Here is a 17,178-nt window from a genome sequence, read left to right as displayed (position 1 = left end):
TGTGTGTGTGTTTTGTTACCTTTGGTGGAAATGAGGGCAGCCTCGCTCTGTTCGCTGGCTCCAGACTCGTTCACAGCTTTGATGTAAAACAGATAATTCTCATTGGGCTGCAGGAGAACCCTCTGTTCACAGCTTTTGATGCCTGTGAGGGACCTACGTGTGTCACACACACATATACATGCACACATACAGATTAAAGGAATAAACCTTGGTACATGTAAAAAAATATTTTACTGTAGATTTTTGTCCAGCTAGTTTGGGCAAGAAGTATAATTATGTATTTACATCTTTTGTCAGGGGCATGTACTGCTTTTATTAGTTTGTTTTAAACCAAATTGACTGGCTTTCCTAATATGATTAAATGACAGCACTTTTCTGTCATTCCCACCCATCTATACGTGTACCTATCTGCTTAAACCAAACACGCACCTGAGCCCCTCTCCCTCCAGTTCATACTGGCGACAGTACTCCAGCGTGTAACTGTGTTCGGGAGTCTGACTTGCTGAGCTCCACCGCAGCGTGGCTGAATCCCACATGACAGTACAGCACTCGGTGTCAATCACTGGCACTGATGGAGCTGCGACAAAAACAACAAGATGTCAATAATAGCTTGAAATGAACTTTTGTCTTTAAAGGTCTTTCTCGACTCCCCCAAACATTTTTAGATACTGTAATATAACATAAATTACCAATCTAAACTCCCTTCACAATGCCGGTAAAGAATAAAATGATGCTCTACAGTTTTATCAGAAAAAAGTCGTTTGTTGTATTGTTGTAGCTCCAGTGAGCGGACTGACCAGTTCTGAAGGAGAGTCTCTCGCTGGGCAGAGAGCAGCCTGTATAGTTGACAGCCATCACCCACACCTTGTATGTCCTGTCAGGCTCCAGCTCCTCCAGGACACAATAACTCTCCTTCACTGTCACACGGTACTCCTCTGACACAGCTGTGGACAACAGCAGCCACAGCCCATGCCCCATGTTTGTATGGAGGTATTTAGTAACTCAGGAAGTCACAGCCAAATTTCATATCAACAAAATCTATAACTATTATAAATCCAACAAGATGATATACCATAAAATGTGTATATGTGAAAAAAGGACCTATTACATTAACAACAATAAGAATGAATTGCATTTTATATTTAAAATGTAATTTCTTTAAACAGTACATCAATTTGCCTGAAGTAGAAAACAAGATGGGAGCACTTTGAACTTTGGCCACCTTTTCCCAGTTTAAACACCATCCTGAAAGTATTTACCTCCTTGTGGATCCTCCATGCAGTAGACCTGGAAGCAGTCTATGATATCTCCAGGGTTGACCCTCCAGTAAACGGTGACACTAGTGCTGGTGGCTGAGCCTGACTCCTGAGGCTGCAGCGTAGGTCTCTGAGGAACTGAGGCACAGACCAGGAGACATACAAGATTCATAACTGCCGCATATAATGTATGCACATGGCACAAGATGTCTTGTAAATGTCAGGTGTATCTGCAAAGATATGTTTACACCAGACCTACCTGGGATTCCCTTACGCTGTGCGAGGTGAGAGCTGGAAGTGTTGCCCTTGGCATAGTCCTCGAACACCAGCAGTCCCTTGGGACCCAGCTCCAGTGACATGGCTGAGTCCAGAGCTGCCTTGAGACTGAACACACAACCACAGCATTTATCCTTTAGCCACGATCACAGGTCAGTTTAAAATATTTTCTAGTATTTTCTATATGCTGAGCAAAGTATAGCTCTGCAGGTCAAGCAGCAAACTGTTTGGTTATCACTATCTAGTGCAATTCTAGTAAAACTGGTTAGAAAACCACACTAGCTCACACTCCATTCACTGAAAGCACATTACCTTGCATGAATGTCTTCAGGTGACTAGTGGGAGAACAGAACGAAGAGGGATTTATCAGATATGTCATATTAAACCTAATCATTGGCCGAATATGATACCACTGATCAATAAGCCTCAGGACGTACCCGTGCGTCAGTGTCAGCCTCTCTGGCCGTGGTCTCCAGAGTGGCTTTGGTGGAGTCGATGCTCTCCTGGAAGGAGACAATCTGGTCATATAGCTGCTCCAGCTTGGCCTTCTTCTCCTCTTCCATGCTGACAGACATGTCGTTGTACTGCTCCATCACCAGAGCCATCATCTCCTCATTCTGCACCCGCATCGCTGCCTCGCTCTCCACACACTGGTCCTGGTCGAGAGGAGAGGGACACAAAACGGATATCACAATTGCAAATATTCACATATGAAATAGTGTGTATCATGTCACTTAATGACAGTGTTATGTAAATACTGAGCTAATGGCAAATATTAAAAAGAGGTATTGTCCGTCCCATTTAGTATTAAATGTGAAGTCTGTTTGTTTTACCTCTACAGAGTTGTAAGCCAGTTCAAGCTCAGACACCAGGTCCTCGATGTTCTCTGACCTCCCCTGAAGTTCTGAGATCCAGTCACTCAGCTTCTCCTGATAAAAATACACACTTGTAAGTAAATATATCGTGTTTATATCAAAAAGCTTCTGACAACAAGATAACGCTGGGATAAAAAAACACCTTGGATAAAATGTTGCATACTGCAGCTTTAAGGGGAATCATCAGAGAGGATATTCTAGAAGGAAGAACGGTGGCAATCCCCTGTAACCCCCCGGGAACTGACAGCTCACATTTAGGGCTGACAGAAGACAGGTGTGTGTGTGTGTGTGTGTGTGTGTGTGTTTGTGTGTGTGTGTGTGTGTGTGTGTGTGTGTGTGTGTGTGTGTGTGTGTGTGTGTGTGTGTGTGTGTGTGAGAGCTACTTGCACACATCCATGTCTGATAAAGTGGAGTTTTGCAAAGTTGTCTTGGTAAACTTGGATTTATTTTCCCCTCTGTGGAGTATCTGAATAGGCTGCATTATAGCTTTGATCTTTGTCTTATTTACAGCTGTCAACATTTAACATAAATACAATATCACACACAATGCACAAGACCCAGTTCAAATATCATCTGAAAATGATATTTGATCATCCTCAGTTTGTTTCTGGTGAATGAAATGTCTAAGGCATGAATTGCAATTGAAAAACTAGACAGATGGCTTTTGGAAAACTGCAAATAAAAGACAACAACATTTATATTTCTTCCTTGCTAGAAGGTGCTATAACATTAATAACACACAAACATTAAAAACACACAAACATTAATAACACACAAACATTAAAAACACAAAACAAACAAAAACAGATTGGCTGACCCTGTGCTGACCCGTATGGACAGTGAGGGAGAACATTGTGTGTTTTTGTTTGTGTGTGTGTGTGTGTGTGTGTGTGTGTGTGTGTGTGTGTGTGTGTGTGTGTGTGTGTGTGTGTGTGTGTGTGTGTGTGTGTGTGTGTGTTTGTGTGTGTGTGTGAACAGATCACATATCAGTCTCCACTTGATGATGTCACACTGGACCTTTCCACAGATCAAAGCTGAGCATTACATCACAACAATGTAATGTGCTTGGCATCCTGAGAGCAAGCAGTCTGAATGGAAAAATTATAGCCGACTAATTTAGGAGCACTTTGATGACCCAAACTAATGCAAGTAAAGTGTGTGTGATCATAACCGTGTGTTGTAATAATGCTGGTAAAGTGTATGATGATGAGCTGCTATTTGAATACAGCATGCCATCAGACATGAGAACTGCTGCTGCGTCATTTCAGCTGAAGCCTGCTAAGATGATCAAACATCTGGGAGACGCTGTGAAGCCTCTGAGGCCACAAAGACAAAAAAAAAGAATAAAACATGTTATCTGATCTAAAAAGGAATATTTAAAGATTTTGGTAAGAATGCTTATTGGCTCCCAAAATGTTAAACTAGTCTTTTAAATCTATTTTTAACATTTTGCTACACCCTTTAATATACGTCCATTGTGTAATATTCATTCATGATAATACTAATACTTTGCATATTAATTTAGCCATACATTTTACTTTAACAGTATTGTGCACAACAACATGCAATCAGTACTGTTAATAGTTATTGATGGTCTACTTGTTATTAACTAGTAGCAATAAATAGTTTTCCAACTAAGCTATTTATTTTTTTAAATAAATGTCAATTAAAGGGCAATAATTAAATGTGATAAATGTACTAAGGTCTACAGTAGTCATTTACAACTTTTAATGAAGGGAAATTAATTAAAAGTTGCCCGGTACAGTATACGTACAGTATTTTATACTTATTTATAATCATTTTGGAGGATATAGTTTGCATTACATTGCATTATACAGAGAAGTGTTCCTGTTGTTAAGCCCCCCCACATTTAATGGGTTGGACAAAATAATACAAAAACTTGTCAGTATAACACAATACAGCTCAATAGCACCACAAACTCCAAAATGGCCATACAGTTGAATCAATACCTCTCTTAAACAGTTTAAAAAAAAACTGAACATTACAACCTTCATAAAGGATTCACTGTTGTATTAATTTTAGCTAGGTCACTATGTGGCGCTAATAAACAAACTGGATGTATATTCCTTTTGTTTGCCAAAAATTAATTCAAGTACAGATAAAGAAATGTACAGTATGTTATCCACAGTGACATTAATAATGTTTGGGTTCAATTAGACTACAGAGGGGTCTATCTCCTTCTTAGACCTCTTCTGAACAGTAATACAACTCCAAAAACAGAAATTCAAATAAACACCAATCCGATATGATGCAAATGAAAATCCATTGTATTTAAGTTTTACAGCTGGGGTCACTAAGACCACAAACAGAAGTGATAAGTATCAATGTATCAAGGTGATGAAACAATTTTTTGTGAGCTGTAAAAGAGTGGCTCTGGTCTCCAGGACCCCAAATGCAGCATTGGGGTTAAAAAGCTGTGACGACCATCAATATAAACTCAAGCAAATTTAAATGCATATATATAAAACATGTTCCCATTCACAGAGAACATTACCTTGATTTCCTCGTAGGCTTGGTCCACAGCAGCAACTTCGTGGCCGTGATGCTCTCCAGACACATAGTCATCCTCGGACAGCAGACATCCACAGGTGATACAGAACCAGTCCATCCCCTGCAGCTCAGCAGCCAGTCGGGCCTGACTCTGCTCCTCTGCATCGATGATTTCATAGTCAGCCTCAATGAGCTCTTCTTCTGGGGGCAGATCCAAGACTTTCTCCTCCGTCTCCACCTCCATCCTCTCTTCTCTCGGCTGACCAAACTCAGGTTTTGGTTCCTCTGCATCTCTTTGTGTTTCAGGTTCTGGCATATCTTTTGCATCTTGTTTAGATATTATCTCATATTCAAGCTCCTCAGCAATCACCTCTGGAGCCTCTGCAACTGCCTCATCTTGCTCTATCTTTTCTTCTACATCTTCTCTTTGCAGATCAATCTCTGGACTGGAATCCTCTGTAACAATGCTTGTTTCTGGGGCATCTTCCACCTTGTGAATGTCTGCCTTTTGTTCTACATCTGCTGTTCCTGACTTTGTATTCTCTCTTTGTAGCCCGGACAAATCCTCCTGGGGAGTAGAGCTCCTCAGAGGGGAAAGGTTGCCCTCGTCTTCTTCAAAGTCCCAGTCCATCCTCTGCTCCTCTGTGTTGGCCTCCTCCACAGGAGCTGGAGGAGAGTACCTCCTGTCTAACTCGTTTCTGGGTAGTGCGTCTTCATTTAAAACAATGTCAGGTTTTACTTCCAGTTGAGGCTCTGTCATTGTTTCTACATTTGGGGCCTGAAGAGTGTCTGGGCATATTGTGGTGGTTTCAGGTGCTATGAGATGTTCACATGTGCTGTCAGGTTCAGAGAGAGCTACTGTATCACCTCTAGTCTTCTCTGACGACTGACTGATCGCTATGTCCATCTCTACAGCTTGTCCTTTGGAGACAAGGAGGATGAACTCATCACCCACATTCACCATCCCCTGAGCACCAGTGTCCTCTGTGGGGGTTTTATCTTTGGCTTCAGTTATTAGCTCATTGTCAGTTACTGACTCCTCTTTTTGATGCTGCTTCGATTCAAGAATTTCAAGCTGTTTCTTATCTGAATCTGTCTTCACTTCTTCTGGCAACACCGGTTCAGTTACTTCATTTGAGATCCCAGCTTTAACCTCTGACTCCTGATCAGCTTCAGTAATAAATTCAGACGGCTGGCTCTCAACTGTACTTTCCTCTGCCAGAGCCTCATGTTCCTCCTCTCCTTCAGCTGTGTGAACATCCGTTGTTTCAACACTTGTAACTTCCCGAAGATCAATCTGAACTTGAGTTTGGATCTCTTTTTCATCCGCGGCTTTTTCAGTGACCTCCACTAATGCCTGTACTGCAGAATCACAGTCAGTGGTGACCTCAACAGGTGCAACATCTTCAGGAACAACTTCCACTGCTTCTTTTAGTGATGTTTCGGCAGATGACTCTATTTCAGTAGAGGTGAGCATTTCCTGTCTATCAGTCTCAGGTTCTTTCACTTCAGCCGGGGCCTTTGCTATGGCCTCGGTAACTACTTTCTCATCAGCAGCCACCATCTCAGTGTCAGCAGCTGTCTCCTTAGAGAAAGTCTTCTCAATGATGATGGGAGGCGCGTCGCTGCTTACAGGCGTTCTCACAGCTGTCTCCTCTGCAGCATTTACAACCACCTGAGCATTTTTTTCTACCACTTTTTGTGTCTGACATGGTTGCTCAGTTTCAATAATGCTAGTTGTTTCCGCTGGTTCAGTAGAGGTAACAATTTCCTGTCTTTCAGTCTCAAGATCTTTAGCTTCAGCCGGGGCCTTTGCTATGGCCTCAGTAACTACTTTCTCATCAAAAGCCACCATCTCAGTGTCAGCAGCTGCCTCCTTAGAGAAACTCTTCTCAGTGATGATGGGAGGCGCCTCGGTACTTACAGGTGTTATCACAGCTGTCTCCTCTGCAGCATTTACAGCCACCTGAGCTGTTTTTTCTACCACTTTTTGTCTCTGACATGGCTGCTCAGTTTTAATCATGCTAGTTGTTTCTGCTGGCACTTCTCTCTGATGTTCCTCACTCTGCTCTGTTTTCTCTACTTTACTGTCCACCTGATGAGTTTCCGGAAGTGGTTCATCAGTGCTGCTCTCAGGAGGCTCGGTCTGGTCTCTCTTTACCTCATGTGTCACCTCCAGATCCTCCACCTGATCCTCTTCCAGTTTAGACTCAAGAACTGATTCTTCCGAGGCTTCTCTGACAGTCTGCTCTTCAGTCCCCATGGAAAGTTGTATTTCCTCCCTCTCCTTTTCTGTCTCTGTAATTATTACTCTTTTCTCTTCAAATGTTGCTGATTGTAAATCGTCGCTGTTATCTCCAACACTGACTTCCTGAGTCGTTGTTTCCTCTGTCTTTGTCTTGTCCTTGTCTTCTTCTCTGTCCACTCTTGTTAGACATCCTGTTGTGTCAAACTCAGACTGCGACCACATCATCCTCCCCTCCCTCTTATCCTCTACTGATTCTGGTTGATCCTCCACTGTGGGAGTTTCATCCTTCAAAATAAACTTCTCCAGGTACCCGTCAGCCTCCTCTGAATCTGACAAACGTCTCCTATAGGTCTTCTCAGATGCCACGCTCTCTGCCTCGGAGTGTTCCCCGTCGCTCTTCGTCCTCTCGCCTACAGCATCTTCGTAAAGGTCTGAATACATAAAGGACATGGCAGTGGGCTCTTCCAGCAGGATGAGGTCAATGATCTTAGGGGGTCCAGAGGAGATATAAATGGGCGTGAGGGTGGTCTCTTCACTCCCAAACAACGCTGAGCCATTCTCCTTCCCAGATCTCTGGCTCTCTCGTCTCCTTCTCATTGCACTCTCCGCCTCATTGTCTTCTCTCCTCGGCAGTGCCTCAGCAGGAGCTCCTTCTCCGTAGAAGACCTCATCCAAGCGTTCCCCAACTATCTCCACATCTGTAACAAAGACAAAGGAGTCCTCTGATGCAGACGGGCTGTCTGTGTCTGTCTCCTTAGCCGGCTTTTGCTCCTCCACTTGGGGCTTCGCTGCACGCTGTTCTGCCTCCTCCTGAAGCTCTGGAGCTTCTTCTCCAGGAGTCACCACATCAACCAGGGTAAACTTCTCAAAGTAGTCTATGTCGCCGGTGCTCTCCTTCTGAGTGTGTGTGTGTCTGAGCTCTGTGTCCGCAGAGTCTTGCTTTAAGGGCTGAGGAAAGATCACAATCAGGAAGTCAATCAATTTGGACAATTACATGTTCAAAAATGCACATTTACTAGACAAATGAACATATTCATTTCATGTGAATGGGAGAAAAAGGCAAATGAAACCAAAACTAGTGTTAGAAAGTGTTAGAAAAAGAATACCTCATTATTACAACCACTCAAATCTATCAGATAAATCAATAAATACCTCTTGGTGATGCATCATTTCCCCCTCCTCTGGCAGGGTATGGTTCTGTTGCAGTGTCCAGTCATGGTGGTTTCGGGACCTGATCTTTGGAGTCTCATCCAAATAAGACAAATTGTCTTGCAACTCTGTGCTCTCTTCCTCATCCACAGTGGGAAGTTTGGAGGGGACTCTGATGTTGAGAATCTCATAACCCTCTGAAATCAAACTAAACAGCTGCTGATCTTTATTTTTGATTTCCTCCAAGTCTGGCTCTGTTTCGGTTTTCTCCTGTTTAACATTGGGGAGGGAAACCTCTGCCATCTCCGGTCTCTCCACTCCAAGGGCTGAAGCCGATCTTGAACTACCAGGTCGGCTCAGCCTGTCCCCCAGCCTGCTGCTCCTTCCTCCAGACCTCGTCCTCCTGCGGACTATTTTCTCCTCATCAAAGACGATGGTGATCTTTCCTGCGGCTCCAGAGCCCTCCATGCTGTAGGCTTCAGAGATGGAGCTGGTCTCAGAGGCCCAGGGAGTAGAGCAGCGGCTAGAGGCCGTCTCCCAAACAATACCACTGTCCTCACTCTGAACAGTTACCATAGAGAATGACGGATCCACCATCAGGCACTGGAATTTGGGCTTCACGGACTGGTCCTGGACAACCTCTCGCAGACTGGAAGAGAGAGAAATGGCCAGAGTTAGAGGAAAGACAGCAGGCTGCAGTTCACGAGAAGAGGAGGGACATGACTAAACAGATCATTTTGGCACAGCTCGTGAAAATGCTAGCAGAGAACAAACCAATGAATCAAATCAAAACATATCTGAGCGAGATGTGCCAGCATGGAAACCAAAACCACCACCACCAATTCACGTTTTGCACCTAAGGCAACTTAGCAAATTTAAGATGAAAACACGATAACACCTGTTGATGTACTCTCAAGATGATTGCTTGAGAGGTGTAGATCTCCAACATTAGACCAGGCGTCTGGTGCCAGGCTGCCAATGTGAGCGACAAGCTGAAAAAATAATGATCAAATGCGCTTTGAGCTGTCCCTCCTGCTATCAATACAGCTCAGCCCCTGCAGGGTTACAGCAAGGTGACGTCCCAAAGCGTCATTCATGTAATATTAGAGAAGAGATGCCTGGCCTTCCAAGATACATCCAACATATCAGTGTCTTCTACTATTTATGACATGGCAAGGAAAACTAGAGCACCCAGTATGAAACATGATAAATGAGATGTAAAATATGGGATGGTGAATAATATCAAATATTGGAAGAGAGCTGCCTGCAGTGCCACACTGACAATTCCTTGTATGAGCTGAAGAACAGATGATCATTTAGTATTTGAAATGAAATGTGTGACTGCTGCTTTATGTCACTTGGACACACTGGTCCAGTCATGCTCTCCAGACAGACTTAAGGCTCCTCTTTTCTCTCTTTAAAGCAACATGTATTTGAATTAATAAGACCAGAATCTAGTTTCTCACAGACTCCATTCAATATATTTCACTGTAAGATCTCACAGCAGAAAAGACCCACTTTATGGAAACAAAATAAGCCACAATTAAGGTTATTCCGCTTGTAAGATCCAGTGTGTATAGCACCTGTTTTGCAGTTCCTCCACCTCGTCTTCATCGTCCTGGCTGATGGCCTCTGAAGCCTCACTCTGAAACTCCTGCAGCTCCGTCATCTCAGAGTCCAGACTCTCACACTCCTCCATCTTGGTAATAACTTCCAGCTCTCCCCTTTGCAGTCTCCAATGTTGTTTTTCTGTGGATTTTAGAGTCCTCTTGATGTTTTCAGCCACTGTGATTTCAGAAGAGTTGGTCTGCCTGTTTGTGTCATTCTAAGTTGGGAGCAGTCCATCTGACTCAGCCAGAGACAGAAATAAACACAGTGGGGAATTAAGGTGGAGGGGAGTGGAGCTAGAGAAGAGAGCAGAGAAAAGGTAGGTCTCACTGGGTCTTAGAGTTTGTTGTTAGTGCACTTAACCCAAGAAGTAGTTAGAAGTTAGAAGTTGAACTTATCATGAAAAGATTGTTATAGATATGGGAAAATGATCTTTATCATGGTCTGTGCTCGCTGGATGAGCCAGTGTGGCTTTAAGATCAAAATTCCCCTTGCTAAGTTAAATATAGCCTATGTGCTGAAACAGTACCCCGTGGTCCCCCTGCTGCTGGTGGCAACACTAAACAGCACGCACACACGCATACACGTTTTGTAAGGTATCTACCACCGAGCAGTACTGGCACTATGTAGAAGTCATAAAACTAGGTGTAATAAGGTGTCAAACCACGTAACAAAAATTAATCAGCACAAGAGCTGCCAGATGAGGCTGCAGAGAACACTTAAACCAAAGGTGCAAATATCCAGGAACCATCTTTATTTTTTTTGTTAAGGCCTCTGTAACACAAACACCTATAACATACTAAATGATGTCGGAGCTCACGATGACGGTGGATAAACTGCATTAGGTTGAGGAAACAAAATTACTTTAAAAACAGGTGGACTAGGTGGATTGGACCAGATCTATGGGATGGTATTACGGTCAATGTCTGTTAACATAGTTCTTGTGAATAAAATATCTGATCTTGATTTTTTTTAACTGCAAGGTGATCAAATTTAATATTGTGTGATGAGTTAGGAAGTGTTTATTCTTGAGACCTGTTTACATCCCATACCCCTGAATAAATGACCATAAAACATAAAATGAAGGATGCTACCAAACGTAATTTTGTCAAATACTCTGCAGTCAATGCATCTGAATATGAACGACAGCTACAAAAACAGAAGCCGATGTACAGTTTAATATGATTTCGGAACTTCTGTAAGTAAAGCCAAGAATTCAGCAGGTTTCACATAGAGCTCAAAAATATGAAGTGAAAACAATCTTCAAAGATTTCACTCTTTTAAATAAACATTTAAAAGTCAGTAATGTACAAAATGTACAAAAAGAGCTGAGAAAAAAAGAAACTCAAGAAAAAGAAAACATCAATTGTAAATTCTTCAAATAACTTATGCATTAAGTGAACAGAAAATGAGTGAATACCATCTATCAAGAAGATAGTGAACTAAATTCCCACAGCATAGGCCTCAAGTGTTGCCAGACTGGAGTGACAAAAAGTAGCCCAATCAGAGCCAAGAACCAACCCAATCATCATAAAAGTAGCCCAATTTTTATTTATCAGACAGGAAAGGTTTTTTTGTTAGTATGCGTGCACAATTAAATAAAAAGTAGCCCAATTGGACGGAAATTGGCCCAATCTGGCAACACTGGTTGACACCAGTCTAGGGGAAATAATACAACAAATCATGAGCAATGATAAAGAAGTAACAATATCCAGAGTCTGGCCTATTCACAACCCTCTAATGATCACCTCTGAGTCACTTAAATTATGCTACTAACCGTAAACATCACTTAACAGCAAGCTCAGTTTTCAGAGCTTAGAAACTTAAAGATGGTAATAAAGAACAGAGGGCATTTAATGCAGCTGTAGAAAAAAGTGTCTATGGTGTTAAAACCCACAATAGCTTCACTATTGACCTAGAAAAATAGAAAAAAGGCTTTGATTACAAGTTGGTCCAGACAGGCTGAAGATACTGTATATATTGTACATACATGTGGCAGAAGAAAATTATTGGCATATTCTTCAAAACTGTACAGTTTGGCTCTAGCAATGTGGACATAACTAAAATTGAGATCAGAAGAGATAAACTTGGTTGAGACGAACGTCAACACTGTTGCTTCCATTTATGCCAGCTTCAGATTTGAGCAGGGTGCAGGCATTATTTTGTCTTTTCATACTTTGTCAGTGCACTTGACTTCTTCCCAGGAATGCTATGTGTTGGGAAACAGGGCCATGTAGCAGCATTAACTATGTCTAATAACACTGACCACTATCATCACGCTTCAGTGGGGCATCTCTGTCACCAGTTTATGGGACAGGATTATGATTTCAGAGCTCTCTGGTGTCACTCTTATTAGTTTTAATCATTTGGCAAAGTCTGCTAAGCATTGGAATATGAGTGCAGTATTTTCAATATGAACTGCCAAGGGAAATACAGTATGCGACAGATACAATGCAGCCAGAGCATTCAGACTCCCAGTCTTTGTGTCTGTGAGCTACAGAGCAGCAGGGCTCCTCTCTCAGCACATCCAAAAGGTCTCTGGTTGTTTCTGGGGACAGGCCTGTCTTGAGGTAGAAGACTCCCATCCGCTTGTCTAATAAGACGAGCGACCCCTTATCTCCTGGATGACTCCTTGTTAATGATGGCTCTGACTGGGAGGATCGAGTTCAGGTCCTTCCGGTCCTGTAGTATCCGACATGACTGTGCAGACACAGAGAGGTAAGAAGCAGGAGGATTATGAATAACTCATCGGCTTGGAGGAAGAAAGACAATGTGAAGGGAGTACAGTTATCAGGACTGGCACGTACCTCAGCAAACGTAGCTTTAATAGCATCAAACTTGATCTTCTCATGGACTGCCCTGGCAACGTTATTTTTTTCAAATGGCTCTGAAACACAAGGCATTGCTGTGACTCAGCCGATATGTAGCATTATACCAGGGGCATTTCTTCCATTGATGCTCCAGTTACTGTTAAGTGGTGGTGGCAGTGGCATGTTATGTCCACTGAAATCTTTACCTTCCACACATATGTATTTGTTTCTCCACTCTTTAGAATTGTTCTTGGGCAAAGCTTTGGCCTCTCGAACAGAGATCACCTGCTTATCCCACCTGCAAGACACAGAAAAAAACAAAAGCACGGGAATTATTTAGTACTTATTAGACTAAAAATAAAACACAATGACCAGGGTCCTTAAATACCATACCAGTGGCTTTGCAAATTTCAGCTATTCAACTATGTGCACACTAACAACATATGCACACTAACAAACAAAGGGGAGGTTTTTCAGATAGATTCTGTGCCTTCCAGGCACAGACGGTTTTAGTTCAATTCAGTGCAGTATAAAAACAGACAACTGGAACTTGAAAGGAGCTTGGGAAAGAGAATGTGAACATAGAATACTTATGTTTGTCAAAGATACATGATTGTCTGCATCTGAGACTCGAGAATCGACATATTAACCTTCACACTATAGTCTGTCTATCAACTCCAAAATCTTAAACGTTGGAGCTTCATTGAATGCATCGAATTCAAGGTACAAAGATATTTTTTAGTCAAAGTTTAGTTTCATAGGAAATGTAGGGAGAATGTCCTCATCACTGTAAAAACCTTTTCCTTAGAAAATGTCAGCAGTAACGCAAAGCACATGCAATCAAGGGCAAACAAATGCAAAAATCACTCAACATGTGTGACCTGTTTGAGTGTTTAATACTGTGAAATGTAAAAAAGAATACAGTTTGTGTTTGTGTGGTGAGTACTAGTTCAACCTTGCGACTGTGGCGTGTCACAGTAACACACACACCGCAAACACAGGGATCATGGTATGTCATGTTAGTGCAGGCCAAAGGTCCCACCTGCTCCTGCCCCTCACCCAGACACATGAAACCAGAGAAGAGGATGCAGGATAGAGGAGAGAAGAGATGAGGGACTGGAGAGGGAGAATAAGTTGGCAAGAGGAGCAGGAGATGAGGAATGGGAGGAAGAAAATGAGCAGGCAAAAAAACAACAACACTAGACTCAGTAATGTGATGTCCTTGGGAGATACCTGAAGTCTGTGGCGTAGTATTTGAGAAAGCCCAAAAGAAGCTCTCCCAGACAGGACTGGTTTGTTGAGATGTAGGGAGGGACGTGTTTGGGTCCCTCTGGAACCATGTCAATGTCCAAGAGGGCATAAAAACACTCCTGAAAATAAGGGCACAGGACAAAAAGACAAAGACTTAAAACTGAGCACATTCAGATTATTTGTGATGGATAAAGTAAAGTTTTTTTTTTTTTTTTATTTAAGTAGAGAGAATATAAAAATGGATAGACGTGTCTGCAAGGTAGCTAACGTTTTGTATTTTCCTATCGTTTGCCTGTTAAACATACTATCTGACTTAAGTTTACAGCTGCACCGCTTGTAATTAACCTGGACGAGAAGGTACAAAAACAGATACACTGATTAACTGCAAAAAGAGACTCTTACTGGGTAGTCCCTCTGTAGAGAGGGAAGGACCGGTTCCTTAAGAGCTGTAAACAAAACAACACATTCAAGAAGAGATTCATAATAGTCAAAAGTACAAATGGAAATGACACAAAGGTTCTGTATATGTGTGTGTGTGTGTGTGTGTGATTGTACGGACTCTGGAGGTAATGCAGCACCATCAGCACAAGTGTGTAGCTGCTTAACGTTCCTTTGCTGGCATCATTGATTTGATTGTGCCGTGCCCATTTCTTGACAACAAGGATCATAGGTCTTATCCTGAGATCAGCTGAGAGAGCCCACACAACAACACAGCAGGTCAAATATTTTTCCATCTTCCTTTCAAGCATCAAATTTGCTGCTTACGGCTACTGAACCAAATGAGTCACAGTTGGAGCTGAATAAATTAGACAGGAATTTTTAAAAGTTTGTGCCATAAAAGTCAAGGTATTAATGACGGTCTCACCCACCATAGGCATAACTCCTCAGAAGGAATGTGTTTCTGATGCCCACTGTGTTGTTGATATTCAGATCAAACTCCAGATCACTAGAGAGGGTAGGAGTAGTAAAAGACTCATAGGAACACTTCTTTCTGATTTAGACGATGTTGTCACACAAAAAAAAAAGAAGAAAAAAAACAAACAAAACAGGCTTAAACAACGGTTTTGCTCCTACCTGCCTTTCTCTCTGAACCTGAGGATTGGTACTTTAGCTCTGATCAGCTGAGTCCTCTCCACATATGCTTTGAATCAAAACAAACATGAGATTTATGGTTGTTTTAGTTTCATTTTCTGTTTCACTGGGTAAATAGCTCCACCTGGTGGAATCGGTGGAGAACATAAAATATTTAAACATAATCCAACTACAAGAATCCACTATTAATCCCAGTATGTTTTTATTTTGTTTACTGAAACTAGTTGGTTATACGCAGCAAAGCTAAGTAAGACATAAGTAAGAAAACGTTAAGAAGTTAATGGTGGACAATAAATTATTATAAATGAATAGCGTTTGAAAGCTTTACTCACATAGTGACTTGAACAACCTTTGGAGGACAGTAAGGACATTAATAGGATCAGGTCTGTTCTGAAACAGAAAAAAACATGCAAGTGTTTAAGAGGAAGTGGGTATTTATGAACACACACACACACACACACACACACACACACACACACACACACAGTCAGTCAGTGATACTCACATTTCCCTTGAGGACCAGACACAGATCAGCATCACTGCTCCGGCAGCCCAATCCATTCATAGAAGACCCAGTCAAGTAAAGTCGTGCAACTGTGAGACACACACTAGTGAATAAGCATTACAACAGAAAGTCAGAGCAAAGCGTGAATGTGTATTTATACACACCTGCATAGATACTCTGTATATCTTTCTGCAGCCGAGTTCGGCACGTCTCCTTCCGGGCCAAATCGGAAGTTTGCTGCTGGCACGCCTCAAACAACTCCAGCATCTGATCACTTAACTGAGGGCCCAAATACATGCACACTGGCTAAACACCCATACCTGCATGCACAGATAGTCAGACTTAATATGTATCAGCTGCAAGTTGAGGACTTTTGAATATACATTACCTTGTCCTTAGCGTAGGCCTGCAGGCTGTTGGAGCTTTCTGGGACAGCCTTCCCCTGAGGGTGGATATGGGCACGTGGGCTGGGATAACAGCTATCAAAACCAAAGGTTGATCTTGACGACCCTGGCACCGCTTGGTCAGGACGACGAGGGGGAGTGGCCCGAGGTGAAGGGGAGCCTACTAATGGGTGGGAAGGGGATTGGAGGCGTTGGCGCTTCACAACATGGGGGCTGTATTCATCATTCTGCCTCCTGGAAGAAACACAATGATAAGGAAACGTGTGAAAAGACATGTTAAAAAGGAAAATATTCATAAGGAGGCATGTTTAAAGAAATAAAAGAAGGACAGATTATTCAGTCAAGAATAAATGGTGAAATAACATACTTGCGCCCATTGGGGATAGTTGGTGTGTAAGGAGCTGGGACTCGAGGAGGGACTGGCAATAGGGCTGGATAGGGCTTCCATTCATATGTAGGCAACCTTTCTCGTCCAGAAACATAGAAGCTACCAATCAAACATAAACATATTACTGTACAGGACACGAAAGCGCACGTAAGCGCAAGAAAAGTGCAAGTAACCATTTATACGTTTACTACTATTATAGTGATGCTGCGGATGTCTATCACAGCAGAGCAAGCTGGTTTCTTCGTCATGCTCACCTGTTGACAGCAGCCAGGCGTTGGTGATTATAATCGTAGCAAATAGGTACAGGGGGTGGCGGGTACAGGCCGTCACGGTAGGCAGACCGCCCCCTCGGTGCAGCGCTGCGGGGAAACATGCTGCAGTTCTTCACAGGGCTCCAGCATTAACTCCGCTGATTACCTGAAAGAAAGACAACAGAGCGATAATACAGCTGGGCTGTTGACTATCAACAGTACTGAACTCACCACCCAACAGGAATGGTAATTCAACGGAAACCGAAACTTACCAGTGAGCTGACAATATAGGGAGCTAGCGAACGTTAGCTCAAGCACCAACTAGCTAACTTATGCTAGCTAATTCCAATATCTAACGACAAAAATCGGTTTCTGTGTAGAGTTGTGTGAAGACTGTGTCTACATATAATACGTCACTAAATGTTAAAGATGGTTACTTAAAAACTGAACTCTGTAACACTTACCAAATTGCATGTCACATGTAAACAAAACTGTGCTAGTTTCCTGTGTATGTACATACTTCCGCATTGATGCCATGACGTAATAGAACTCGA

The 17,178-nt window shown here is 42.5% G+C and overlaps 2 protein-coding genes across 6 annotated transcripts in view; both read right to left on the bottom strand.

Annotated features, from left to right (window-relative positions):
- cmya5 (cardiomyopathy associated 5) overlaps nt 1–10,358 on the bottom strand; it is a 12,345-nt gene extending 1,987 nt beyond the window's left edge. The window contains exons 1-11 of one of the 3 annotated variants that reach the window (XR_005639579.1): nt 9,899–10,358; nt 8,319–8,964; nt 4,923–8,114; nt 2,366–2,461; nt 1,970–2,188; nt 1,845–1,867; nt 1,516–1,640; nt 1,260–1,394; nt 798–944; nt 430–577; nt 20–142 (exon numbers count right to left, since the gene is read on the bottom strand). Coding sequence is in view for 2 of the 3 variants with exons in the window: in XM_039804311.1 (XP_039660245.1) it covers nt 20–153; nt 430–577; nt 798–944; nt 1,260–1,394; nt 1,516–1,640; nt 1,845–1,867; nt 1,970–2,188; nt 2,366–2,461; nt 4,923–8,114; nt 8,319–8,964; nt 9,899–10,014 (4,981 nt within the window). In the remaining variant the exon portion in view is untranslated. Of the gene's footprint in view, nt 1–19; nt 154–429; nt 578–797; nt 945–1,259; nt 1,395–1,515; nt 1,641–1,844; nt 1,868–1,969; nt 2,189–2,365; nt 2,462–4,922; nt 8,115–8,318; nt 8,965–9,213; nt 9,279–9,898 lie in introns of those variants that run through there. The other 2 variants (XM_039804311.1, XM_039804312.1) reach the window with 2 other exon arrangements.
- A 304-nt stretch (nt 10,359–10,662) lies between these two features.
- tent2 (terminal nucleotidyltransferase 2) lies at nt 10,663–17,178 on the bottom strand. Of its 3 annotated transcripts, none has more exons than XM_039804124.1 (15): nt 17,089–17,178; nt 16,628–16,790; nt 16,353–16,472; nt 15,970–16,219; nt 15,746–15,860; nt 15,582–15,670; nt 15,409–15,466; nt 15,059–15,125; nt 14,854–14,930; nt 14,544–14,672; nt 14,387–14,430; nt 13,967–14,103; nt 12,940–13,031; nt 12,731–12,810; nt 11,085–12,623 (listed from the first exon to the last, which is right to left on the bottom strand). In XM_039804124.1, the coding sequence occupies exons 2-15, from the start codon at nt 16,744–16,746 to the stop codon at nt 12,537–12,539; spliced, it is 1,464 nt and encodes a 487-aa protein (XP_039660058.1). In that variant the 5' UTR covers nt 16,747–16,790; nt 17,089–17,178; the 3' UTR covers nt 11,085–12,536. The 3 variants fall into 3 exon arrangements, with proteins under 3 accessions (XP_039660060.1, XP_039660058.1, XP_039660059.1); XM_039804125.1 differs by lacking the exon at nt 17,089–17,178 and adding an exon at nt 16,897–17,082; XM_039804126.1 differs by lacking the exon at nt 14,544–14,672 and having other exon boundaries at nt 10,663–12,623.

The sequence above is a fragment of the Perca fluviatilis genome, chromosome 6 (genome assembly GCF_010015445.1).
Source record: "Perca fluviatilis chromosome 6, GENO_Pfluv_1.0, whole genome shotgun sequence".
In the NCBI taxonomy this organism is placed as follows: domain Eukaryota; kingdom Metazoa; phylum Chordata; class Actinopteri; order Perciformes; family Percidae; genus Perca; species Perca fluviatilis.
Note: the sequence above shows the minus strand (reverse complement) of the source record. Positions and strands in the feature narration are given on the sequence as shown.

Coding starts and splice junctions, on each gene's coding strand:
- tent2 (XM_039804124.1), bottom strand. CDS start 16,746: ATGTTTCCCCGCAGCGCTGCACCGAGGGGGCGGTCTGCCTACCGTGAC. Junction 14,673..14,853: donor TCTGAGGAGTTATGCCTATG/GTGGGTGAGACC, acceptor GGGCTCTCTCAG/CTGATCTCAGGATAAGACCT. Junction 12,624..12,730: donor TTAAAGCTACGTTTGCTGAG/GTACGTGCCAGT, acceptor GTGTCTGCACAG/TCATGTCGGATACTACAGGA.